The sequence below is a fragment of the Strix aluco genome, chromosome 11, assembly GCF_031877795.1.
Source record: "Strix aluco isolate bStrAlu1 chromosome 11, bStrAlu1.hap1, whole genome shotgun sequence".
Taxonomy (NCBI): Eukaryota; Metazoa; Chordata; class Aves; order Strigiformes; family Strigidae; genus Strix; species Strix aluco.
In genome coordinates this window covers 8235402-8262251 of record NC_133941.1, presented here as the reverse complement: position 1 = coordinate 8262251, position 26850 = coordinate 8235402, and the positions used below count along the sequence as shown (strand labels likewise).

General features: G+C 45.8%; 1 protein-coding gene across 7 annotated transcripts in view; it reads left to right on the top strand.

The window, feature by feature from the left end:
- FRMD4B (FERM domain containing 4B) overlaps positions 1-26850 on the top strand; it is an 85925-nt gene that overhangs the window by 1930 nt on the left and 57145 nt on the right. For 3 of the 7 annotated variants that reach the window (XM_074836003.1, XM_074836001.1, XM_074836002.1), the window contains exons 2-4: positions 19984-20049; positions 20809-20903; positions 23133-23225. In XM_074836003.1, the coding sequence (XP_074692104.1) occupies positions 19984-20049; positions 20809-20903; positions 23133-23225 (254 nt within the window). Of the gene's footprint in view, positions 1-19983; positions 20050-20808; positions 20904-23132; positions 23226-25513; positions 25946-26850 lie in introns of those variants that run through there. The other 4 variants (XM_074836007.1, XM_074836006.1, XM_074836005.1 and 1 more) reach the window with 4 other exon arrangements.

Here is a 26850-nt window from a genome sequence, read left to right as displayed (position 1 = left end):
ACTGATTTGTGCCTGTGTCCTAAAGTGGGGATGTGAAAACAGGTAAAAACAGAGATTAGTCCTTCTGTCATCCTTCCAGGGGGGTGGATGGGGAGTGCCCACCGCTTGTCACAGTCACAAGGAGAGTGCAGCTGGAGGTGTGCAGTGACCTGTTGCTCTGTGCTCACAGCTCTGAGGGTCATCCCTGGGTAATGAAACCAGGGAGGAACAAGGTGACTGACATTTTAATGTCAGGAATTTCCTAATGGTGATTTGGGGTGTATTAAAGAGATGGCTGAAAGAATGCCCTGCAGCTCTTCCTTGTTGGGTTGTGTAACACATTGCTTTTTGTGCTAAAGTCTTGGCTCTTTGTTCTTAAAACCACTGGTGGTATCCTGGCTGAGACTGGTGGGTGCAGGACTGAGCACACAGCATTAAATGTCGCTGGCCTGTTTGGATATTTGAGCCCTCTAAGAGCTTGAATTGAATATTATTTTTCTTTGCCATTTTTTTTAAACACTTCAAGCTGTGGGAACATCTAGAGATGACAGCTGGATGACCCCTGCATACAGAGATGTACTCTGAGCCATGCTGTGTTACACTTGTTCACCTCGGGCTCAGTGGAGCAATACAGGAGCAAAATATGCAGTGCAGAGCTCTCAACAGGGTTGTTCTCCGAGGAGGTGGGCATTGCAGTGTCTGTGGGACTGGGCTCTAATCTTGGACACAAGATTTTTGTGTCCCATCATTGCCATAGGTCCTGCATTATCTTGGGCAAATTGTCTTCCTCCTCTGTGCCCCTGCTGTTTGTAAAATGGATATAACAACGCTCTCCTACCTGCCAGGGATGCTATTTGTCTTCTCAGATTTTTGCTAGAAGTCTAGTAGTTAGTGCAGCCATATGAGAGCACGTTTTTGCTTTGTGTTCTTATTAATATTGGCACCTGGACAGATGCTTAACAAAGTCCTTTCCTACCTTGGTTTCATCAAGAATGTTTTGTATTTCTGTAACTCCATCACATTCATATTCAGGTGTGAGAAGTAACATGGGATGTATATAAAAGCTCTTTTGACTAAACTTACACTTTTGCCCCCTCTGACTCCCAGGGCTGTGCATGGTGTAACAAATCAGGAAACAAGTCAGAACTTTGTCACTGAGCTATGTGCAAGGGACATGCAGGGAAGGGTGAGGTGACAGACACTTGTGCTGCTGGTCAGCCCTGGAGGCTTCAGTTCACTTTGATCCATATTTTGGGTTCATGTTGTTTTGCAGGTCAGTGGCTATTTTTGGGTGAGTTGGACACTGCTAGTAGGTCTCTTTTTAATCATCAGTACGTTATTGTGGTGAAAGGGAACCCAGTAGGATTTCTTTTCCCTGAACTGTTAAGTTTGTTACTGTGGGGTTTTTTGGTGTGTTTTTTTTTAATATAAAATGCTTGCTAGCCTCATAGGAGATCTGAGCTTGAATCCCAGAATCGAGAAGCCACTACCATCTTCATGCTTCTATGCAGGGCTCTCACCAATGTCTTTTGAAGTCAGCAGGTGTAGAGGTTGTCACGTGTGCAGAGCTGGCTGGCCAGGGCAGGCTGAAATCCTCTCTGCCAGCACAAAGCCTTTACTGGCATTAGCAGCTTTAAGTAAAAAAAAAAACAAAAAAAAAAAAAAACAACAAAACAAACCACCATGCAACAAAACCCCAATAAGAACTAAGCAGCTTTTGTCAGTTGCCATGTTATTTCTAGCATATGTGTGTGTGGGAAACGCTTTTCAAAGTCTTACTGTCTTTTATTTCACCCAGTTACTGGTGCAGGGACTTCAGCCCCAGCCCAGCAAGCCAAGCTCAGGCGCTTCCCCAAGCTGGTCTCTGCTCCAGGGTGATTGCCATCATCTGTCTCATCTGCCAAAAAAGAAGGCATGTTCTATTTGCCCAGAGTCTATTCATCTGGAGGAGTTTGTGAGCCAAAGTGCGGACGGGATGTCCCGTTTCACTCTGAAAGAACCTTTGAACCGATGCGAGGGGAGGAGGGTTGTACAGTTACGTGCATTTATCCTCTGTGAGTGCTTGGGTTGTGTGCCAGGGAATGCTGTCTTGTTCATGGCAGAGAGCATCTGAAAGCCTGTCCTAGAAGAACCAGAGACTTGCAGAGATAGCTGATGGAAGAGCTGGCACAGATCATCGAAGTGCAGCAAGTCAATACAAGTTATTTGGGCTGTTAGGGCTTGGAAAAAAATCCTAGGTGAGAATTCAGCATAGAAACTTCATGCAAGGGTACCCATGTCCTACAAGAGAAAGGAGTGAGAGCTGTATTTTGTTGTGGAGATCTGGCATATAGTGCTTGGGGCTGCCATCTGGGCTTTGGGGGGGTCTTCCCAGAGCCCCTCCTGATGCCCACAATGGGACAGCTTGACACTTCTGGGTGCCCTGATACTCTTTCAAAATAAAGCTTTTGGCAGGGCTCTCCACATGCTGGTTTAATAGGCCACTTGTCTTAGATTTAATTATAAAGAAGTAAAACAAAGTGAAATTTTCATATAAATTTAATAAGCAGTGGCAAAACCAGAAACTTTCTGTATCGACATTGATCCTGTGCTTAGTTACGTTACCACTACCCCTTCATGGGGATGTCAACACTACCATGTTCTGCTGCATGTCTTCCCCTGAGGTATGAATACCAATTTTCACCTATACATCCCACAGCAGTGTCATTCCTCATCACCCCCTATGCTTTAAGCATGAGAAACATTGCATCAAAGTCTAATTGATAATTCAACTAACTTTTATAAATTAAAAACTGGTCAAGTGAATGCTTTAATGTCAGGGTTAAAATGCCTGTCAGTCTGCTTGATGCAAAGTGGAAAAGAGAAACCAGGCAAACTGTCCCCAGACTCCCTGGAGAAAACAGTGACACATTGTGATTAATGTCTGCTGGACATGAAACCAGGTATGGGAGCATCTCTGCAATTATGCTATTCGGTTACACTGGTAATTTGGCTAACAACTTCTGGTATAAAAGTGTAAGTTGAATTCATGTGGGTTTTTTGGACAAAGTGCTTTTTAACCTCTGAAAGGTCATTTCCTCTGTGTGAAGTGAAAAAGTTTTGCTGACGAAGCACAATAAATAAGCTTTGTACATGTCCGTCCCATACGTACCTGGGGTGGAGGAACAAGAGAGGAAGCAGTTGACTTCTGTTTCCTATGGTGCTAATGTAGATAGTTTGGATAACAAGGACCTTGTTTCCTCTGCTACCACACCTTAACTTTACATTACAAAAAATGCTGACGAGAAATTGGAGATGCCTTTGTCCCCTTGTCTTTTCACAATGATGAAAAGTGGTGCTGGAGTGGTGAGGGTGAGCATGAAGGGGGAGTGCTGTGTCATCAGGGCAGAGCTTTCCTTCCTCTGCACCGGACAGACCCTGGGAGTGATGCTCAGAGGAAGCATCTCAGGCATCCTTATGGGTCAGAGCTTTCCAAAGGAAGCTTGAAGACCTTTTTAGAGGACACTGAACATGTGCCCCTTGAAAGATTTAAACTTGGCACTGGGGATTACTGGTTGTTCTGGAAAAGCTTTGCTCTGCTCTTATCCAGCTGTTTTTTTTTTTTAAGGTATTTGATCTAATGCTATGACGCTGCTTGTACATCACCTGCAGAGCTTTGGCTCTGCTTGAAACCCCCGTCACATCCAAACACGGCACGTGAAGGCTTCCCGGTGGCTGGACTTCAGGGGAGCCTCTTACAGAGCTGAGAACAGGACTGGCTCTGGGCACTGCCTCCTGACAGCTTAGAGTTAAACTTGGCTTTGCACGCTTCCAACAGCAGCTTTCCAAAGTTCTCTGCCAGACATATTTCCATTTGAGCTCATGATATAGCATTTTCTATTCAAGACAGTTTATTCAAACAAAAATATGATTTTTATACTGCTCCTCCCTCTTCCCTAGCAGACAAACTTCACAACCAGACTGTGAACTTCATCTCATTTCCTTCAGGGTGTCACGGTGCCAGTATCAAACAGTGCCTTCTATTCACTAACCGCTTTGGCCTGTATAAATATTTTTTCTTCAATCTGACGCAGTTCACAAAATACGTTAGACTTCAAATGTCGCTGGCGCCACTTTTCAGAAGCAGACTCCTGTACAAAGGTATCACTGTATGAACTTGCCTGGATAAATCTCCATTTTGGTCTTGTGCAGAGAGGCTGCCCAGCTTGCTCTGACTGGACAAAAGACTTATGAAAAGGTAAATTAAAAATGTTTCAGGCACATGCTGCTTTTTCCATACTTAATTTTTTGTCCTTTTGAGTGTTTAGCTTTCACTCCTTTTGCTAGTGTTGTCACTGCAGTTCTTTGCAATCTTGGATGGACTGTCCATGTGCTTAAAATAACACTGTGCTATCTTTGTCTCCTCATTTTCTAAAAATCAGGCCACCCTTTTGTACAGTCTGCATTGCTCTTAAAACCTCAGAGTCATAATTAGTGATTAGAAATTCTACTAATCTTCTGTACAGATGGAGGCCAGTTCATTCTCAGAGACTGCAAAGAGGATAAGGCTATCAGTGCTGGAATATATTAGCTTAAATACCCTCCCACACAAACATACATGTACACTTTTCCTTGCTAATTGGTCTGTCATTCATTTAAACATGCATCAAGTGTGTGTGTTGGGGAAGGAGAGATGGGGAGAATAAGGATCATGAAAAGGCTGTAAATAGCCTGAATGTGGTCGTTTTAGCCATTAAAAGCCATCATTGACAGTCCAAGCAATGTCAGATTAAGACTGTGATGTTTCTGTGGCTGCTTTTCCAGCTGATGTAGAATAGGTGCTGTCCTGGTGATAGGTGCCCCAGTGTTCATCTTCCTGCTTCATATCAGGTGGAATTATGGGGCGCCAACAGAGCTTGGAGTAGTGATGGAGAGTGAAGAAGCTGGAAGAGCAGAAGAGGGCAGTGGAAGAATTACATAGCATGAAAAATACAGGCTGTACAAACAAGGAAAGAGAGGGGAGAGGCCAGGGAATAAAAAAATGATAATTCTGACCCTATTCAGGTGTATGTCAAAACCCCCAATACTCCAAACTGAGCACAAACTTGCAAGTAAGTGTGGGAAAACAAACAGATAGGGAAAAAAAGGCAGAAGTACAGTAGAGGAAAACTGAGGTGGTATATAGACAGGAAAAAAAATAAGAGGGGAACAGTCTCTCCAGAAAGGTGGCTACTGTAGGCAAGGTCTCCATCATGCTGAATGTAGAGTTTGGCTGATGCTGGACTGGGCATGTCTGGTTGCCACAGTTGTTTTGAGAGAACAAGTATGTTGGTGTAGTTGTATGTTGGTTGCCCATCGGGAATCTGGTTGGGCAGGTGCACTTGGCAGGCATGCAACTTGGTGTTGGCTAAGCTGTAGTGAAAGTGGGAGTAAGTCCTCTCTAATATCAAGGACGCTCCATCTGTTGACCTTATTCAGAGAGGCCAGGGTATGCTGCATTTGCTGTAGGGTTCCGTACCCTTTGGTGAGGAGTTGCAGCGCTGCCATCCCCAGACCCCAGTGTGGAGCAGAATCACAGAATCATCAAGGTTGGAAAAGACATTGAAGATCATCCAGTCGAACCATTAACCTAACACAGTTCCCAACTCCACCATGTCCCTCAGCGTGATGTCAACGTGACTCTTAAACTCCTCCAGGGATGGGGATTCCACCACTGCCCTGGGCAGCTCATTCCAACACCTAACAACCCATTCTGTAAAGAAATACTTCCTAAGATCCAGTCTAAACCTTTCCTGGTGCAACTTGGGGCCATTCCCTCTTGTCCTATTGCTTGTTACTTCATGCAATTCTCCTTGTGGCCTCCAAGTTGAAGAGACTTCCGCCTGCTCAACTTTTGCTGCTCCAGCAGCTTCCCACTGCTGGAACCTCTTATGGGTACACTGTATTTCTTTTAATCTCTACTTTTTCTTGTTTAGAAAAAATATCTGTGGCCTAGAGTACAACTGAATTACACAGCCCAGATCTGTGTGTTTGGAAGCCCCAGATCCTCTGAGCAGCTGTGTTCTTCCTCTCATCCAGCTATTCTTGTCCCTGTGGTTATCCCAGCAGGGCAGAAATTGGCACCACCCAGGTAACCTTCACGTCATTTCTCTAAGGAAACATGACTCACTGTCTATTTTCCATCTTATTTTGGGGCTTTGGAATCTATGTTTTGGAGACAAATGCAAGTTTGTTACTCTGAAATACCCTCCCAAAACTGTCTCAGCTGCCACCCTTCAAGTCGCTGGTGCAGTCTGGACCAGCTGGCTGGACCTGACCTGGCATCCTCCTGCCTGATGTGGAGCCAGCTTATGTTTTTTTTCATGAAACTTGTGATATTGAGTATTCTATGGAGAGCTTTTGTAGTCTCATGACTATGAGAGTGTTAGCTTTTACAAAGTAACTTTGGGGGAAAAAACACACCTCTTTGTCTGCAGCTATTTAAAAGGTGGATATTTGATCAAAGCTAACTTCTCAGCATTAAACAAGGAGGGCGAGACACCTCTGGCACCTCACTGCATCCCAGGTGTCTGGGATAGCTGGGCTGAGCTGCCCTCTGAAGGTGTCTGGATTGATGGTAATTTATGGAGGCAGCCCCAGGCGAGGGGATGGGACTGACTGCTGCTGTTTGAGCCTGTGCACCAGGCAGCCTTGCTTCTCTTCCCAGCAGTATCAGTAAGGCTCGGGCTTTATTCAGTGCTCTGCAGCTTAATGGAGCCCGTTGTTGGCCTCAGATGCTTGGTACACAGAGCCTCCTGTGTGGGGGAGCTGAGCGGACCAGGAGGGCTTGGTACCTCTAAAAAATGAGAGCTGTGTGTCTCTGAGGTGTTGCTCTCAAAAGTTTGGCCCCAAGGTTCTTGCTTCCTGTTCTGATTAAAAGCAAGTTAGTTTCTTCCAGGTGTTGAACTTAATTTTTTTCTGTTAAAATAGAGCCATGGATTATAAGAATTGGGGTGGAAAAGTCTTCATAATCTATTCTCTTGTGCATAGGGACCCCTCAGTTGGGAGCATAAATAACTGAAGGAGAGCATCCAGCTAAAGGGAGGAGGTTGTTCTCGCACCCAGGTGAGGTTTTCTTGGTGTGTGTCCAGAGCTCCTTCCTGCTCTAGTGATGTTTTGTGATGTTCCCTCTGGCCTGTATGTTCCAGCCTATGTTGGAAGCAATGGTCCTGGGCAGTGTTCTTCCCTTGGCATCAGTCTTCCTACCCTAATTTATGCAGCCAGAGGATGTGAGTCAGTGGTCTGATTTAAAAGCTTGGGTACCCATACTCACATCACATAAGGAGATTAATAATGTAGAGCTGTGTTTGTGAAGGAGGAATGGTCTTGTATTTTAGATTTTGAAGTAACTGCATGTGTAAATTTGATCTTGTGCTTCTTGTGTACCTGCCTGGAGGTCGGATTAGAGCTTCAGAGGTTACAGCCTCCTGGATTTGGGTGCACATTTCTTTTCTGTTTTGTTTTTTTCTATTGTTAGTGAAAGCAGTGTTATATAGTCGTCTGACATTTCTTTTGGAGGAGAACTCAGTTTTTGTGCTGTTGTGATACCTGTGCTCCTCCTAAGACAATCAGCATTGCTGTGTCAAAGCCCAGAGGTGTGCAAAGCCTTGTAGATTAATACACCAGAGCAGGAAAAATCAGGGAGAGGAGCTGGATGTCCTTTAAGTATAACTTGATGTTTTGCCACAGAACAGTCCTGCAAAGGGAGCAGCAGGTAGATGATAAACTCCTGCACCTCTGCTAGCAGCAAACTGCACTCCCGGAGACTGACTCTGACCCCAGAACAAATTGAGATTGATGGCCAAGGGTGTAATCTCTGTCCCCACAGCTGGTTCCTTCCCCAGCATGCAGCAGCCCACATCAGAGGCAGCAGACCTGTGCTTTGGAAAGGAGTTTGGGAAATCCAGTGAAATGCTGTACCTGGGGCTGTCTTTTGCAGCAGGGTCCTATGGAGATGTAAGCATGTGGAGTGAGGGCAGGTGTGCTGAGAAGACAAGCTCTGGTTATCTTTGTTTACCGTATACCCTTCAGATGGGTAGGTGAGCCTCCCTGCTGCTGCAGGGCTAAGCCCCTGCTCCCAGGGGTTGAAAATGGAGACGGCTTGAAGTTTTAGCACTGTGCCAAGTTTTGGCATAAAGACTTTTCTGTCCCCTGGATGGGGATGCTTGGGGTGAAAGATCCAGAGAGGCAACGATAGCTCCCAATGAGCACAGAACTGTTGGCGTGGGGGTCCTCAGCTGGCTGCCACAGCGCAGGGGGGTGGCAGGGTCCCAAGGTGTCTCACTGCCCCGGGGCTGGCACGTCATGCTATGCCTTTGGTCAGTAACTGCTGGTTTACTACTTGGTTTTGTTTCATAATAAAGGGGTTAATATAGCAAAGGAAATAAAATAATTGTAATGCTTTCCCAGCTTGCCTCTGTTTTTAACAGTCGCATTTCAGCCTCTTGTGTCCCCTGACTCATGCTGGAAGGGCTTTTGTTTCTGAATCTGTAATCAAAGCAACAAATGCGAAGGTCACTTCCTTGAGATTGTATGGCAATGGAAGAAGTCCGGGATCGTGTCTCCCTTCTTCCCCCAGCTTAGATGTACAGAAAACGTGAAGGCTTAGTACACGCATGCTGTTGAGTATTTCTTGTATTTCTCTGTTCTTTTGAACCAGAAGAGTGTGTGACTTAGAGGTAAGAGGCTATATTATAATTTCTGATGCTTAGCAGTGACAGATAATGTTTAGTGCTGTTACATTGTGCCCCGACTTAAATATAGCACAGAGCTTGGAGATGTGAGTGCAGGAGAGCAGGCAGCTAGAAGCAGCACGGAGCAAAGTGAGTTTGTGTTGGGGTACTTTGGTAGTGCAGGCTGAAATCTTTTTGCTTGCTCTCTGCCCTGAAATATCAGTCTATAGAAATTTCTTTGCATCTTTTGCACTCCACTGTGAAGATAAGTGGCTGTTTGTTTACTCCCAGCATTTACAGCTGCTTTTTCCTGCCTTTGTTTTAAGTGCTGCCTTGGCTGCTTTAGGAAAGTGCTAAATCCAAGCTTGATTCTGGTAACTTTGCTTAGCTGAAGAGCAGGTCTGTAACTTCTGATTATAGAGAAAACCCAGTTTCAGAGATTACCCTTATAGGCTGCTCTGAGATATGATTTAAACCGAACAAAGCACAGATTCATAAATGCTGAGAAAAGGCAGTCAGTGCCTTGTACAGTAGCTCCTTTCAGCATGTAACTATTAAATGTCTCATCAGTAAGGTCTCCACCCCCCTCGTCCCAAAAAAAAAAAACACCCCCTCATGAAGAGGTTGGTGCGGGAGATACAGCAGTGCACATGGAGCTCGTTAACGGCTGTTGAGAAAGCGCCTTTGATCCGAAGTGCTTGTTTTGCTTTACAAGTGGAGTGTGGAGCAGTTCAAGTCTGTCAAACCCCCCGAGTGCCTGGCAAGGTGCTGGTGGCTGGGCAGGCTGGCTGGCCTCTCGCCACCGGCACCACTGCAGAAACGCTGCTCAGCGCCCGCTGCAGCCAATACCCGCTATTTTGGCTTCTTCCAGAGAGTTTAGAATTTCAGGCTTTTCTTGGTTTATTTGCTTGCTCTTTGCATTTTTTTAAAGAGTTACAGATTTAAAGGCAATTCCAATGGACTTGTGATACAGCCTCTTTTAAAAATTATTTTTCATCACCTGCGTACCTAATATCTGTTTAAGGCTGGCATCTGGGTTTTCTGAGGCGCTGCTGCCAAGCATGAGAGCAGCTGGAAAAGTCCAGAGGGAGGATGAGGGATGAGCTGGGTGCAAGGACCCCTATGGGGCTAGAGGGGAAGATGCCTTCAAAGGATGTGGTGCTGCCTGGAGAGGATGGCAGATATTTGGTCAAGGCTTGCTCTGCCTGTGTCTCCTGCCTCAAGAGCCTTCCCTCAAAAACCCGACACAGGGGTGAGCAGGGGGGTGGTGGAGAAGCAAGAAGGTGGGGGACACAGAGGAGCAGCCTGTGAGAAGCCATCAAAGAGATGGGGGAGAGCTTCAGGGCTGGAGGGAGGCAAAGAGGCATCAAGGGCAGGGTGTGGGTGTCTGGGGATTTTTTTTTTTAGTCCTCTGTAACAGGGAAAGCTGAGTTTCTGTTTCAAGTGGGTCAGAGATGGCTTCTGGGGTAGGGTAAAACACGGGAAGTTACCAGAGTATCTCTGCACAGAATATCTCCAGAGATTTGTGTTGTAGAGACTTAAGTAAAGAAGCAGGAGCTTAACTGATTTGCCTCTAACCTCCTGGCTGAGGAGTGAAGGTCAGAACAGGTTGCAGGAGGGCAGGCGTCTGGTCCTGCCCCACAGTGGGTACCGCTTGGTCAAGGACGGAGGATGCTGCCCTTCCATGCAATGCCAGTTCTGGGACCAACACTTCATTTGCTCCTTTGTGTACTGTCAGGAAAGCTGTGTGATCCCACAGGATCTCTTCCCCCTGCTGAGTTCTCCAGAGATCATACTGGAACAAAACATCACCATGGGCTCGTGCGCAGTAATGACCCGACTGCAGTGCCTCAGCACTGCCGGTGATAAGCATGTCTCCACCAGACACTAACTTACTAGCTGTGTTCTGCCAAGGAAAGCAGATGTTGGATGAAGTATTTCATTGACTTGATATTTGTGGCAGACTTGCACTGATTGTTTCCTATTAACTTCCCTGATTTTTAGGATTAGCTGTAGAGTTGCCTGTCTAGTCTTTTCTTGCTGTTATTTTAAATACAATGCAAAGTGGTAGGAATGGTAACATCGGCACTCATGGAATGACATGACCCGTTTGAGAAACATTTCAGTTTTGAGTATGAGACCTTTATTTAATATAAGGAGAATACTGATGCAACAAAGGGGTGGCTGTTCCTTCAGGAAGATGGCTAACCTCTACCCCTCTGTCAGAGCAACTCGGCATCTACTGATAACACTGCCAGCAAGATCCCGTGGCCTTTGGCAGTGTCAGAGGTGAGAAGCTGTCTGAATGCCGCTTGTCAGCTGAAAAATGTGGGGCCAGCACAGGCTCTTCTGCAGCAGTTCGTCCCTCTGCCTTGTGCCGCGGGAACCGATGCTGCCTGCTCACTTGTGGCGTGCTCATCTGGGCACCCCCTGCACCCCTGCCTGGGAGGGAGCAGCAGCGAGTATGTGAAACCACCATCGGTAGCATCAAGAAAGGCAGCCACACTGCAAAATTTCCTTGCGGGGAGGAGAGGGGTTAGTTTTTTTACATTGTGCACTCCTGGTATAGACCAAGAAGCAGCAATTCTCCTGTTGATACTTTGCTTTTGGCAAAGGGCTTTATCTCCTGGCTGAGATACTGTATTTATCATTTTGAGGAAGACTGAATTCATTTGTTGCCTGGGTTTTCATTTATCACTTGTTATTTGGTTTTGGGTTTTTATTGCAGCATGATCATCATTTTCTGAGCATTGCATTTGAGCGTTTTGGGAGAGGAGGATGAGATTTAGAGCCCCACGACCTTCTCCAGTGAGTGTGATCTTTCTGATGACCGCAAGAGGATGTGGTACAAATGTACCTGTACAATCTGAAACCTGTACAACACAAATCCTTTACAAATCAGCAAACCATCAATAAAGCAAGTGAGAGTCCCTTAGATTTGCCCTCCCCTGCAATGAGAAATAGTAGAGTAGATGGGGAAAAGGAGAAAATTGCATGGAAAGTGTGTTGGCAATTGGCCCTGGAAAGCCACAGTGCCTGCAGTGAGGGAGAACGCTTGGGCTGTTGCTTTGCCAGATTTTTTTTTTTTAACTGGCTCAGCTGGTGGGGCTTACATGAAAGTCAGTTGATGCTCTGCAGGAGCCAGTTTTTTCATCATATCTTCAGTTCATGTGGCTATTTTAGGAAGGTGCCATGCAACCCAGAGAGCCTCTTGGCCCCCTGTTCCAGGCACTATGCTTTATCTCTAACTCTTTGCCAAACTTCAGCAGAGCCAACATTTCCATTGAAAGCATCATCAAAGGGGCATTTGTACCAGCTTGCATTTAAGTCTTCTCCAGCCTGTCTCATCTTAAAACATTATTTCTGTGCATGTCATATTCAGTCAGGTCTTCAAGTTTCTGTCCCTGCCTGGCTGGTCCTGAGACAAGAAGCACAAGGACACCCTGAGGTCAGGAATGCCTCTGTCCAGTCCCTATAATTGCTGCAGGTATATACCCCATGAGTGTTGGGGACGAGGGTGTGCAGAGCCAGGGTGGGCTGTGGAGCCCTTGGGAAGGATGGGGGTGGCACTTGGAGTCACCCTGGTGAGGTGATGTGGGTCCTACAAGGTGGCTTGCCATGGCATGAAGGGTGAAAGATGTAGCCAGCCACTTCAGTGCATTTTTGGCTATTTAACATTAAGCACATAGTGGCTTCTGGTAAGGTTAATAGCAAGATGACAAATGATTTAAGACAAAATCCTGGCCCCGTTAAAGTTAACGGTAAAATTAATCAACTACATTGGAGCCAGAACTTCAGCCAAACATTTCTTTTATGACTTGAAGATTAGGAAGGAGAGGCAGTATGTCTGGAGACATGGTCTGCCCCCTGTAAAGCTGGTAGAAACTGTGCTGTTGCCGTCCAAGGGATCATGGCAAGTTTATCACGTAGCCATGAGCCAGGCTGCGGTGCTGCAGCAGGGAACCCACCGGCTGCCCAGGCTGATGTGTGCAGAGACCAAGGGGAAACCTGAATTTTTGGACCCAGAGCCAACATTTTGTGTTTTGCAGGAGGTAGCAGTTGCAGGAGGTAGCAAGGGGAGGGCAACCATGCAGTGGAGTCATCGCTTGGGGGCTTTTGTGCTGCACCCCTCAGTGGCCGAGGAGGTGATGGAGAGGCACGCAGTGGGATGTGATGTGACAGTGGGATGGGGCTGCGTTGCCCTTCCCTGGATCTTCACCAGTGAGAGGGTGGACAGTTTTCAACCCCACACCCATCTGTTTCCCCCGAGCACCTCCCACCAGGGGACACTTGGTGATGGGTGCCTGTGCTGGGTCAGGGAGGGCTTGTGAGCTGCAAACAGGCTCACAGGAAGTGTGCATCAAGGCAGTTTTGGAGACCTATGTGGATCCTTTAAAAAGTCTCCGCAGAAATGCTGGGGTAAAACCAAACTCCTGTGTGTTATTTTTCAGCTTATTTCTTAAAGCTCTGAGTAACTTTGAGTGCTGGAACATGATGAGGCTTTGCTCTCCCAACAGACACACCAGGAAGCTGAGGTCATTTAAACCATTCTAACTCTTTCCCTCTTCCCCCCAGCTGCATGCAGGCCCCTTCCTTCCAAAAGGATAGGCAAAGGCTTTTATTTTCCTGAGATGTGCCCGGTTAGGGCAGCTCCATATTGCAATACATTCTTGCATCTTATTTGATATTTTTATCAAGCTGTGCACATTTACAGGTCAGACGTAAGCTGGCTGGTTGTATCAAAGTCAGTGAAGCAGTGTTGATCTAAGGCAGCTGAGGATCTGATCCTAAATGCCTTCAGGACTGAAGGAATAAAACCCACTAAATGCCTATGAAAATCTCAGGTCAGTGTAGGGGCTTCAGTATTAAGCTTTGAAATCTTACAGGCTTATGAGATACAGAGGAGAGGTTGGGGGGGGGGGGGAGGGGAGCCAAAAAACCCCCCACCCTTACAGGAAATTACTGATGAAGCTTTATAGCTGGTTAACTCCAGCTCAGGTAGGGATTTTGAGATGAAATTCTCTTAAGTGTAAGGCTGGTTCTCTGGGCTCCTACACCTGCAAAGCAGCACTGGTGCCTCTGAATCACCGGTCAAAAGCAGGACAGCAAGATTTTTGGACCCCCCCCATGCTGCAGGCATTGTGGAGGCTGGTCAATGTGGCAAAGGGGCAGCATTTCCTAACTGCACACATGCCTCTTGTGAGTGAGTGGGAATATTGCTCTTTTGCTTTTTGTTATCTGTATGATTTTCTTCAGTGCTCTGACTGCTTGAGCCACTGTGGGATGATGTGCCTGTTTCAGGAATAAATGAGCCAGTTTTTATAATCCATGTGCTAATGATACACCGCAGCCCAATTTCTCACTTTTAAAACTGCAAGTTTAAGGCTTTGTGTGCTGGCCATTAATTTAGTGAAAATGGTTCCCCTTTCTCTCCACTGATGCATCCAGTGATAAGAGGGTTTTTTTCTGCCTGTAAAACATCGTCTGGAGCTGACTCACCTGCCAGTGAAGTTGAATTTCACATAGTTACCCTGCAAGGAGCTTATGGAAATAACAAGTGCAGTTCTGTGCATCTGGGACTGAATCCCCAGTGTCACACTCAGGCATTTTCCAGGCAGAGCCCCTGCGGGTGCTCAGTAACGCCTGTACTGAGCGAAAGGGTTTATCTTGAGAGAAAGTGAAGAGGACAACTGGGGGAAGAGGTTTGCTACTTCCAGAAGACTTTTCTCATGGAGTTTGGGGTATTAAAGATGTGAAGCATCACATGGTTTGAGGGGTGGTCTTAAAGCTTCCAGCGATGTGTTTGGAGTCAGGACCCTGGCATGGCCAGCCCATCCCTGGGTATGTCGCGGTTACACAACAGTTGTGCCATGTGCAACATGGTTGTGCCAGAAGTGTGTGCACATGGGCTGCCCAAATCATGGCACATCCCAAATAAGAGCAGCTGGGATGTATGCACAGACCTCTCAGTGTTTTGATGGCAGAAGCAGTTCCCAGTTTTGTCTCAGTTATGTGCAGTTTATGTATAATCCTCTCTTCCTTGGCCACAGAGTTGTTAGGGTTTGGGATTTTTTTGGCATTCCCTAGTAGCAAAGACTCCAGACTTTCTTAAAACAAAAAAGGCTTAAAAATAGAAGTTGGTGTCAGTTATGTCCAGCTGCGCCATGCCATGTCTTTGTAATTTGCCCAGTTCTGGAAGGTGAAATCTGGTCTGGAGAGGAGTGCAACACATTTGAGTTTGCTTCTGACCTGAACCCTTCACCATTTCCCATTCCTAAGCAATGCTTCAGGAGGTACGTTATATTCTGTCAGCTTTTTTTCGGGCTTAATTTTTTTTGAGGTTTCCTGTTTACACCCTGTCTAATTACTTTTTTCTTGTTTCTTATTTTTTCCGAACTGGATGACACACATGGATGTCTAAAAATATTGCACATAACAACCAGCTTCGAACAGGGAGGATGTTTCTGCTGAAGAGAAATAGCATAAATATCCCCCATATGGTCTTTTTCCCAAATAAACATTCAGGCTCAGGATATCACAGGGACTTGGTTTAAGTAGCCAAGAAGTAGGTTTTTTCTCTCTGCCTTGTTTTTTTTCTTTTTAAATGACTGATGTTTTGGAAAACTTGTCTCATTGGTTTTAGGTGGAGAATTTGTCTTAATTTTTGTGTCACAAGTGAGATGGATGAAAAAAAAATTTTTTTTAGCTATATGAAACCTTTCTGAACACGTTAACATGCTATTTATAATCACAATCTTGCCCTATGCTTTAATTTTTGTGCATGGAGATTCTGAGAATTGTGTGTTTCTTCATTATCAGCTGCTTTACTGAAGATCTGGGTAAATCAGGTTTCTGAAAGCTCGCTGCCAGTACCTGCCTGTAAGTTACGAGGGCTGCAGTATTTTGATGTTACTTCATTTTTGCATTGTACAGTGTTTGTTGCCTTTTCATTCCTCTCCATTTTCGAGTTTTTATTGCTTACTTGTGTGCAGAGCATAGAAGTGACTTTGGGAAACAATAAGAATCCAGCATCCCGGTATCTCAGTATGGTTTTGCCAGAAATGGAGCTGTGTTATGTCACTCTGCTAATTTCCTATTGGGAATGAGATGAGATGCAGGGATACTTCATGGGTTTTATGCTGCTACTTCTTTTACTGGATAATAGCTTAAATATTAGCAGGCTTTTTAAAATAACTGCTAAAAAGACCAATTTGGGTACATGTTGCAAAAATATAACAAAATTGTTCATTTTTACAAACAATGCAAAATCAATGAGAATAAGCTGAAAACAGATGTTTGTATATGCATCTCAAAACTGCTCACGCCACCTCTTAACTGAGCCAGACAGCTGTGCTCATCTTGTGATGGATTGGTCCAACTACATAGAAAATCAATTATATTGTTCAGATTAGTAAGGCATGCTGAATTAAAGATGAAAGAAAACGTATCTGCAAGGGACTCCCAGGGTGTTGGGTCTTTGAGGAGCCCAGCGTCCTGAGAACTGGGGAGCCGAGTATGAATCCCTTCCCAGAGCCCAAGGAAACAGGCCTGCAAGTGGGTGTGCTATGGGGAAATAAATCACACTGGTGTCATTGGGGGAGTTGAAAATGAGTCCTGTGCTGCTTCGGCTCCAGGAGCTCAGGGTCTCTGGTCACTGAGCTGGAGGCACTCTTCCATGGCTAAAATCCTTTCTGTATCCAGTGATACTGTGGTGGTGAAGTCCCCTTTATGAAGCTTTCCAGCTTTTCTTCAGGCAAGAGGAGAGGGCCAGACCATTGATACTTGTGACTGTGCCAGGGTGTGTGACGTTGCTGCGCCACAGTCATGTTGCGCCTCTGTTACTGCGTTGGGGCAATATGGGGCTGGTGGAAGGTAATTGATACTCCAAAGCTTGTGAGGTGGTCTTGAGGCTGCAATAGCCTCTGGAGCTTATTAGTTCTGCCCCCTGTACAGATGAGGCTTGCAAAGTGTGAGTACTGTCTTGTTTATAGGAAACCTGTCTGCACAAGGGGGCAGCTCCATGTGAGGAGAGGGTTGTCCCCTGGAGATGACCTCTCTGGTGGGAGACATTCCTGATGCAGGATGGGCTCGTGTTGCTCTGTAATAGTAACAGGGAGTGATTTGCTTCTGATTGTGTTTGTAAGTACCGAGTAAGCCAAGTGAAGTGCTCTCTGCCCCATCAGGAATGGGGTGGGGATACTTGAAGCAAGCTCTCGCACAGCTGCAGAAACCAGGGTGCTGGTTGCTGAAGCCTTGGGTCTGCAAGAGGAGGATAAGGGCTGATGTTTGGGCTGCCCTAGCTAACACCACTGTGCTTCAGGGACTGGAGCCTGCAAGTGCAAAGCTGGTAGTCACCCCAGCAGATTTGTGTCCTTTGGCTGGTCTGTGGTGTCACGCAGTGAGTATGCATGTTGTGCCTCTCAGCCTAGGTGGGGAAGGCATCTTGGCAGGGGTGTAGCGCTCGGATGTGTGTGCATGGGCTGGGGGGGCAGAGGGGCGCAAGCAGCAAATGGAAAGGGCTCCAGAGTCCCCCTCTTCCTTGAGCTACAGTCAGCATGGCCCTGGGCATTGCTGTCATGTCCCACCGTATGACAGAGCGTTCCTGGGGTGACAGGAGCCCAACGCCATGTAGAGCCCTGGGGATACAGGCGGGAGCTGGCAAGTTTGTCACAGTAATGGCATTTCACAGTGCTCTATTGCTGAGCACCCTGGCATCTTCTGCAACTTCTTGACTGAGCTTTCCAGTACTCTGGGAAGCAGCTGTATGATTTCTTCTGAGATGAGATTCCTGGAGAGTCAGGTACTAAATGTTATCTATATCTGTAAATCAGGCTTTTGAGCTGTCCTTACGTTTTCTCATCAATAAAATCGGGGATAATTATACCTTGCCTATCTTCAGGGGTGTCATGAGGCTTAATTACTTTACTTTTAAGGTGCTTTGCAATTACTTTGGATAGCTGAATAGAAATATAGATTATAGTTGGTATTTCTTTTATGTTTTAATCTTCCTGGCAACCTTCCTTTCTCCTCAGCACAAGGCTTTGTGGATGTGTTTGCTATAGTAGAAACCTTTTTTACTTAACAACAGACAACCAAGGCAATTAAAACAGTCAGAAGTGATTAATGTGATTTCACTGGGTGAAAGCTAAAGGAGCTAGCAATTAAATAATGGCAACCCTTGTGCTATCTCAGGGCAACAGATGGGAAATGATTTAAAAGCACTATTGGATCAGACACTTCGCAACGGGGGCAGATTGGTAACTGTATGTCAGAGCCAGAAATATGCACCACCTTGAAGGGTGCGCTGATGAAATGATTAATTGATTGTAACATGTGACTTATTTATGACCATGCAATGGCAGACCTTCAGCTCTCAGGAACAAATGGACCCATGATCAGATCATAATGGATTTAAGGGCTCCAGACAGCATGTTTGGCGAACGGATAAATTGCAGGGAGCATGCTGGAAGCTGCAATTGGGATGCTGCAGCTTTGCTTCCAAAACCTGAAGATTAAAGCAGTGGAAGTGGTACCCTGCTGGGAGCAGGGGCCTGGGGCTGGTGCAGCTCTGGGCTGATGCCTCTTCGGGGTGCAGTACTGTGGGGTGAGGCTGTGGTTTGTGTGGGGGGCATCGCTGCTGTCTCCGTGATGGTGCAGTCTCTGCTCTGCACCCCTCCATTCACAAGTCACTCTTCAGCTGGCACTTCTTTACAGATTCATGTTCACAACAGTAGAAGTGAAAAGGAAAGGGGTTTCTTCCAGCTAGACTTGTCCTGCAAATGGTCCTTTCACCAGTATTGCTGTTCTGATGAGTGATGCAATGATACATGTTTGGCAGTGCTGTAAGTTGCCAGTGCTGGTGCCACAGATGCCATAGCTCTGTTTTCCTGAACACTAGACAGAGTTGTGCCCACAGATGCTCATCTCTGACCTGTTTGTGGAGCTCCTCATGAGGGAACTCCCTCTTGGCATTTGGTCAAAATGAGCTCAATTAGTTGAAACAATAAAGCTTTGTTAATTTGGCTTCTTACATCTGAAGCGGCTGGCTGGTGACAGAAGAGGCTGTGTCTCAGCAGCCCTTGCTGTGCAAACACTCGTGCGTTAAACGGGGGCAGTGCTGGGGGGAGGTGGGATGTCTCTTTTTGGTTATACTGAAATTAGGTATAAACTGTATTTATTTTTAAGTCTTTATAAGGTTTGCACATGAGGCATCCCGGGGCAGGAAGTGATGAGGGGGGTGCTGGTGGCAGCAGAGCTCAGCCCTATCACTGTCCCCATCCTTGTGGAGCCAGAGGGATGTGAAAGGAGAAACCGCTGTGTGTTGCCGTTTAATCCCCCGGGAGCCCCTAGCTAAGCAAACCACCCTCGGCCTCTGCTCAGAGCTCTGAATTTATAGTCTGTGAGAAGCTTGTGCTGTCAGGAAAATGAGTTACTCTGAGGCTAGGAGAATAAATATAAAAGCCAGGTTTCCTTTACCAGCTCTCACCCGGAGAGTGTTGCAAAGCCAGTCCTCGCCAAAGCCAGTGAGAGGTCCAGAATTAGAACAGATTTTAAATAATGTAAAAGCTTACATGGAAATGTATTAGATTTCAAAGGGCAGATATTAAAAGGGCATAATGTGCAGCTATTTCTGAACTGCTCTTCTCTTAGAGAAGGGCACGTTGTTTGCAGGAGATAAATGGGACACAAAGTGGGAACCAAGGTGGTCCAGATGTAATGTTAGAAGTTGTAAAGCTCATCCTGTTCTTAATCATTCAGTTCAAGCACCTGTCTTGACATGTGCAAGTACCTGTATAATAATCCTATGGAGGTAATGACTTCTAATGATTGTGAAAAGTTATCCAAGGGAGATCATTAATGTACCAGTAGAGACTTCATCTAGACTAGAGACAAGGTCCTCTGTCAAGGGACCAAATTTAGGCTGATCCATCTGCAGGGATGATTGGATAGATGGGGATTTCATGAGTCCCTGGTCATCAATGTTCCTCACCAGAGCAAAAGGCCGTTGCTGCTGCTTGTGTCTATGGTACTAGCCAGGCTGGTTCATCCCCAGATTAAATTCTTGCAGCATTTATGTCACTTCTATCTGATCCTGAGTGCTGCTAAGCACCCTTAATGCCATTTTGAAGTTCATGGGAGCTCACAGTGCTGAGGCAGCTCTCCAGACCGAGTCCTTGGAGTCGATTCCCTTATCGGTGCAGATTAAATGCTTGCTACATGTTATTCTTGCCTCTGAGCCACATGTGATCCAGTGCAAGCCAGGAAAGCCATGGATCCTGCCCTCCCTCACAGGGCTGTGTTTCTGTCTTTGCAGATGACAGAGGGCCGGCACTGCCAGGTACATCTCCTCGATGACAGGAACTTGGAGCTGCTGGTTCAGGTACAGACCCCGCTCTTTTGGGCACTGGTAGCACAGTGCCAGATTCCTCTGCTTATTTTCTTCAGCAGTGTTATTGGGGGCTGATGCATAAGTGATGTTTGAAGCGAAGTTACATCTCTTACTAGAGCAACTCATAGAAGTGGAATAAATGGGCATGCTTTCAGGCACGCGTGCCCTTCCTCAGACCTGAATTAGCAGGAAGGTTCCCTTGGGCATTGGTGCACAGTGGGCAAAATATCTGCCATCAGTTCTGCGCTGAGTTTTTTATCTGCTTTCACCAAATTCCATGAAGGTGTATTAAACACACCCCTTGTTGGTGGGGTTTTTTTTAATTTAGAAGGGAAGAAGAGTTTCTATGTTTGGGGATGTGTTTTATTCCTGTAACGGAACCCAAAGCATGAGATCCTCTAGTACACAATATTGTCTTAATTGAAAAATCCCTCCTGCTGTAACTGCAGGAAAGTGTGAGCTGCCTTCTTTATCCCCCAGAAAGAGGAAAGCAGCAGTCGGTCTGTGCACTTCAGCTTGGTGTCGTGGGTTAAGTACATAATTGCCTCTCTGTGCTCTGCACACCCTGCGCAGCTCCATGGAGACACCGAATCCGACTGCCTGAGTCTGGAGCCACTTCTCTATTGAGTTGTACAACAAGGTTTTAACTTGGCCATGTTTACTTAAATATGAGTATTTGCAGAGAAAATCTTTATTATATATGAAAAGCCTGGACTGAAATTAATTAAATTATTTTTATTCTTTCAACAGCCCAAACTTCTGTCTCGGGAGTTACTGGATCTGGTGGCCTCACACTTCAACCTGAAAGAAAAGGAGTATTTTGGGATAACATTTATAGATGATACGTAAGTATGTTCATTTATTTTAAACAGCTGTGTGATTATTGCAATGTGGAACCTATCCCCGACACTGTGGCAGCTCACTGTGATGGAAAAATTACTTTTTCTTTTGAAGAAAGATTTTCCTACCTTGTGCTTGTGCTGCTTGGCTGAGGAAAGGGGAAGGCACAAAACAGAAAATATTTGGAAAATTTCTCTGGGCGTAAACCAGAGAATACTTGTAAAATACCTTCCTGGTGCTTTCTCTTTTCATGTTTGTCTCACAAGGTGAAAAAATTGATTCAGCAATAATTTCCCACATGAACACCCTTAGCTTTCCTACTCTGCACTTTTAGTAACAACAAAAAGGTTTTGCATTTATGTTCAAGATGAATTGCTTTGCACTTTAATCTCAAATGTATTATTGAGTCTTTTAAACCCAAACTTCCCTAGCAGCAGTGAAATATGAGGTTAGTCTTTACCATAAACAACCTTCCTCTAGCTTCCCTATTACTTTTAGGTATCCAAGCTATTCTGCAGACTGCTGAAAAGAGCTGTAAAAGCAGAACGTGCTGGAAATGCCCAACCCTCCCTTCCTGGCAGTGGGGCTGTGGGGAGTGCGTGGGGGTGTTGGGTGCGGTTTCTCATGGATGCTGATGCAGTGGGGCAGCTCAGGCAGCCGTTGCCCATCCCCGGCCACTCTCCTCCGACAGCTGCTGCCGGGCCGGGTGAGATGCTGTGGCCGGGCTCTGGAGCACCACAGAAGATCCGCTTCTGTGGTGTTAACCTGGAGTCATCTGGGTTAACTGAAATCTCAGCTGGTGTTTAGACTCCTCTGTCAGCATTGCACTGAAATGCTTCCCGGTGTCTGCTGGGTGCACGACTCTGCTCCCCAGGGCCAGCACCTCCAGAAGAGTTACCTTCAGCTCCCTCAAAAAAGCTGGAGCAGAGCTGTTTAAGGCAGTGGGGAAATGGAGTTGTGCGCTAATACAGCCCCTAAATAAACATCCTCTTGTTTAATGGGAGTAATATTAGTCCCTGCTGCTCTCCATTGCTGCTTTTTACGGTCTCCTGGATGGAAGCCTTCACCTACAAACCATGTTGGAGCTGTGTCTGGGGCCACCCTGCCAAGGCAGTTCCCATCTGCAGGTACAGGACTAGCTCTGGGGAAGGGGCTGGTGTTCACGGACCTGGTAGGAGCTGCTCACTCCAAGAGTCCCAACTGCAGCAGTGTGTTATTTTTACCAGCCACTCACATCTTGGGTTCTCCCTAGGATATATTTGCCACATCCTTGTCCTTTCAGATGTTGGAAAATACTTTCTTCAACCTCTTCTGTAAATCCCTTGAGGGTGCTGTTTGCACTTAGCTTATTTTTTACCCCAGAAGAGCTGCCATGAAATTCTTCTGGATGTTCTTGGTTGCTGGCATTCCCTCATGGTGAGCTTTAAAGTGCTGCCAGGGGATTACCTAAAAGCTGTTGGCTTCCCCAGAAACACCAGTGGGACTCCAGAGGCTGCCTTGGGTGTACAGGGCTGGGCTGGGTGCTTGGAGGGAGCGTGTGGCCTCTGGAGGGCACCCATGTCCCAGCCTTTTGGGGCAGCCATAGGCTTCTGCGGTCCTCCTCAGCCCCAGGGTCCTCAGGGAGGTTATTGGGGTTTGGGGGATTTTTGTTTTCTTTCTGGCTTCCCATTTCAATCAGAGAAGCTGCTGCGGAGAACACCATGTTTTATACACCTGCCTCATTTAATGAGCGTGCCTGCGGTAAACCCCTCTGCTCCAAAATGGGGTTTTATCTCACACTGGGACTGGGGATCGTGCAGAACAGAAGTAGTGGGGGGATATGGCAGCAGCACTGTGCGATCCCTGTGTAGCAGAATTGATCAGACCTATTTCTGCTGTGGGCAAACACCCAGCCTCTACTACAGATCAGTTCCCCCTGCTAGACATGAGAAGTCAATGGAAGTGTCTCCATCTATAGCAAAGGAGACTATTTCAATAATACTTAGTTTTTCTGGGTGCCGTGCTATGACTTTCATGCTGCAGCTGAAAATATAATTGCAAAGAGCATTCTCTACCATGCAAAAGTGAGTGACACCAAAATCTGAAAGTTAGGAAAAAAGGAAATCATTTGAGATGCTTGTCTGTCTCAGAGCTGAATCTTGCACTTTTTAAAGTAACACTCTAAAGAAAGAAAAGACCCCATTTCTGTATTTCCTGTCCCAGTTTTTAACCATCTCTCCAACCTGTTTTCGCAGAGGTCAGAGTGTGTGGCTGCAGCTGGATCACCGAGTTCTGGACCATGACTTGCCCAAGAAACCAGGCCCGGCAACTTTGTACTTTGCTGTTAGGTGAGTAATTGTTTCCACAAAGAAAACGTTACCACTTTGGTTTATTTATCACCAGGGTTTTTTGTTTAAAAGAACTGATTACAGATTTGATAAAGGAAACAAATGTCAAAGCGATATATTTTTAGAAGGAGATTAGGTCCCGGATAAGTGCTGCTCTCTTTTGTATTTAACTACAAAATAATATATCTTGGAACCTGCTACTTTTCAAAATGCTTCTAGGACATTGTTCCTAGTTGTTTTTTATTTAAACCCACAGCATTTTAAATATCTTCTTTGCCTGACTTGTCTTTAGTAGTGCTAAATTTTAATACAGTTTGTTTAAACAATTGTACTTACTTTTTTGTTTACTTAAGGGTTGTCTGTACTTGAAAGAGATTGCTGATGGCTTCTTTGCTCACACAGTTTAAGACAGTCCCAGGAGAGAATAAAATCCCTGGCAAAGTGATGATTTTGGCCAATGTAATTGCATTACTTTAGGGCTTTTGCTGGCAAAGCTCTGCTGGTTAAGGGCCTGAAAAAACCCATGTCCTACAAGACAGAGCTGTGCTGGCAGAAAAGACCAGTCATAATATTCTTAATATTGTTGGAGATTTTGTTTTCCTTACAATCTGTGAGGAAAATGAGAGCAGAGTGACCTCACTTGCTTTTCATATCTTGGTAAATTTATGCCTTGTGCGCTTAATTATTTGAAGCACTTCCAAGGCAGAGCCTCTTGTGTAGTTGGGTTGGTTGGCACTGTCGCCTCGCCACGTCCTCTGCACCCTGGTCATTGAGGGAATGCTTCAAACAAGTGGCACTTTGTTTTTGCTGAATATGTGCTTATTTGTGATGGAGTTCAGAGCTTCTCTTCCCTTCCCCACTTTTGTCAGAAAGAAAAAAAAAATCCATTTTAAAAGGGATGATGGGATCTGCAGTATGTTCACTGTTGTTTGAGGATTTAGGAAGTTCAAATCTATGACTGCCCAAGAAAGCTGTGAAGGCAATCACAATACTTGAGCATTTCTTTGGGATTAATGCTGTTGGCTTGTGATGTTCATTTTGGCCCTCTCTGTTGCAAGATGGTCCTCTACAGGACAGGGTATGCAGAGACCTGGGCAAGACTTAATGTGTTAAGAGTGGGCTTGGAAAGATCAACTTCTAGGAGCTAATTTTAAGCCTGAGTTCTCCGGGGTTGTGAGATCCAAAACAAGCAATTAGGAGCCAAGGAGGTAGGCAGTGAGTGAGAAGCAGAACAGGAGGAGGATGATGCAGAAATAATTAGCAATATAGAAACTGTATGATCTATAGAAAATAGATACTCCAGCAGAAAAGCCAGTTCAAAACCTGCAGTTCTCTACTTTGTTACAACTTTTTGGATAAGTGAGTGACTCCAGGCCTTTGCTCCATGGCATGTGTGGTTAGTTTAGACCCTCTATCTTCTGTGAACACACTTGCCTTGTCATAGCCTGTTCCTTAATTAAACTCTCATGAAAGCAGCTGAAATACATAGTTGCAGCTGTGTGTGCCCAGGGCTTGACTGGAAGAGCATAGTTGGGCATGGGGCAATGGTACAGAGGGGATGGACAGAGAGCCCCAGCACTTGGCTCTCATTCCCCTGGACTGGATGGTCTCCAGCCGTGCACAATGTGACAGTGGTGGATGCTGCCGCAGGGACGGGGTGTCCCTTGGGCTGGGTAAGCCCTCCTGCATGGGCTGTGCCTTCTACGTGTTTGAAATAAGTTCAACTGTTAATAGAGTAAGTACTGCTTCAGTATCACTTCTGTTTGAGATGCAGATATAACGAGGCAGGGCACTGAGCTGCTGTCCTCATAAGTGGCAAATGTGCAACAGCTTCAGTTCTCTGTATCTGTTCACTGGACAGTTTCCAGTAGCAATACTGGAAGTGGGGGTTATCCCCAGATACCTGGTTATGACCCTCCTTTTGTTCATAACTCCTTGACCCTGAGCTTTTGCTGTTCAGTAATGAAACACATAATCCTTTTGGATTTTAATTAATTTTCTTTAACTGGCATAAACTCAGTGTAGTCACGTAAGTTTTCATATGATACACTCAGCTGGTGAAGGGTTCTATAATGCAGATTTAGGGCTTATAAAAGTCTCATTCTAGTGTCAAGAGTACTGACAGCATTGGAAATAAAGGCAAAACATACACTTTATGGTGTTCCCAAACATGCATGTCATCCCCTAAACACCCTTATCTCTGTGGTCCAGTGTTCCCCATCTGTACTGTGGTGATAAGAGCATATAGCTTGAACTACAGAAGAAATAGAGCATGCAGCCTGGCTGGGGTAGAGGGCAACGCCTCCTCAGTGCCCTCTCCCTAAATCCACAGATCTTAGTCTCCTGGCCTGTACCAGCAGTGACTGGGAGCCAGGAGTACTCTCCTGCTTCTGAGGGTAAGTCAGCCATGCCTGACTTCTAGTTGAAAGAAACTGCAAGTGGAAACGAGGTCATTTATTAAGGAAAATCACCTTTTTGGTGCAGTGAAGGGAGAGAAAGGCTTTAGCAGGCTGAGGAAGGTCCATGCAGTGAAGGGCCGGTCTGGCAGCAGGTTGGGAAAGGATGAAGAATGAGGCTCCTGCCCTCTGATGCTCAGCATTTCTGGAAACACTCAACTGTATTTAAAGTGGAGCTTAGCAAAGGTATTGGAAAAAAAATTATATCAGGAGCAATCAAGAGAGGGTGGAAATACCTGTGGCTCCTACAGTTCTTGGTGAAAGGTGAGTCACTGAAATGTAAAATAGCCTTTCAAATGTCTGAGGCAGGCTGCTGGGCTTGGGTCTGCCCCTTGGACAGGCTGCATGCCTGTAAAATGGGCAAATTATCTCCTTATCCTGAAGAAGTGTTCTGGGCAGTGCTTTAAAATTAATTTGATGGAATGTGCTGTAGGAATTCGAAATAGTGAAACAATGACTATGTATTGCTTGTCTTGAGTCATAGCATAAATACTTCGTATGTTCCTAATAAGCACAGAAGGTGCTAGTTTTACTGCTTTCTACTACATGTTCTGTGCTGCTGTGGACTTCTTCCAATGTCCTGCAAATCATTTACCCCAAGAGATCAGTGGCTGGAGCTTGAGGCTATGTGGAGCCTCAGGAGCACCATGGGGCTGTGGGAGGGATTGGCCTGGTTGATAAGCATAGTGGACTGCGTGCCCTGTGTTGGCCATTGAACCTTCCTGCTATCAAAGGCAAAACACTGAGAAGCCCTGATGTGGTCTGTAGTGGTGGTGGTGGCCCAAGTCTTTGCTTGGCTGGAAAAAAAGTGTACCTTCTGTCTAGTATCAGGTAGAGGAGTCTGGATCCAATGCATTCATCCTCCATAAGGAACCTGAAGCACAGGTATCCTGCTTTTGGATCCAGCTAAAGGAGGATTGACAGGACCACATTCACACAAATTTGTATCTCTTTAAACTGACTTGGCAGTTCCACGCGCCTCAAATTATAGATGTGTTTTCTCCACACCGTTTAATGCGTCCCAGCACTGTTTGGTTTCGTGCCCTGAGTGAGTCAGAGAAGCGCACAGACAGGTTGTGTGCAATTTTTGCAGAGTGACACTGGCATATGTGATGTTTGATGTAGCTCTATAACAAAGTGGGACCCATCTGCTAATCTTGGCTGGGCTG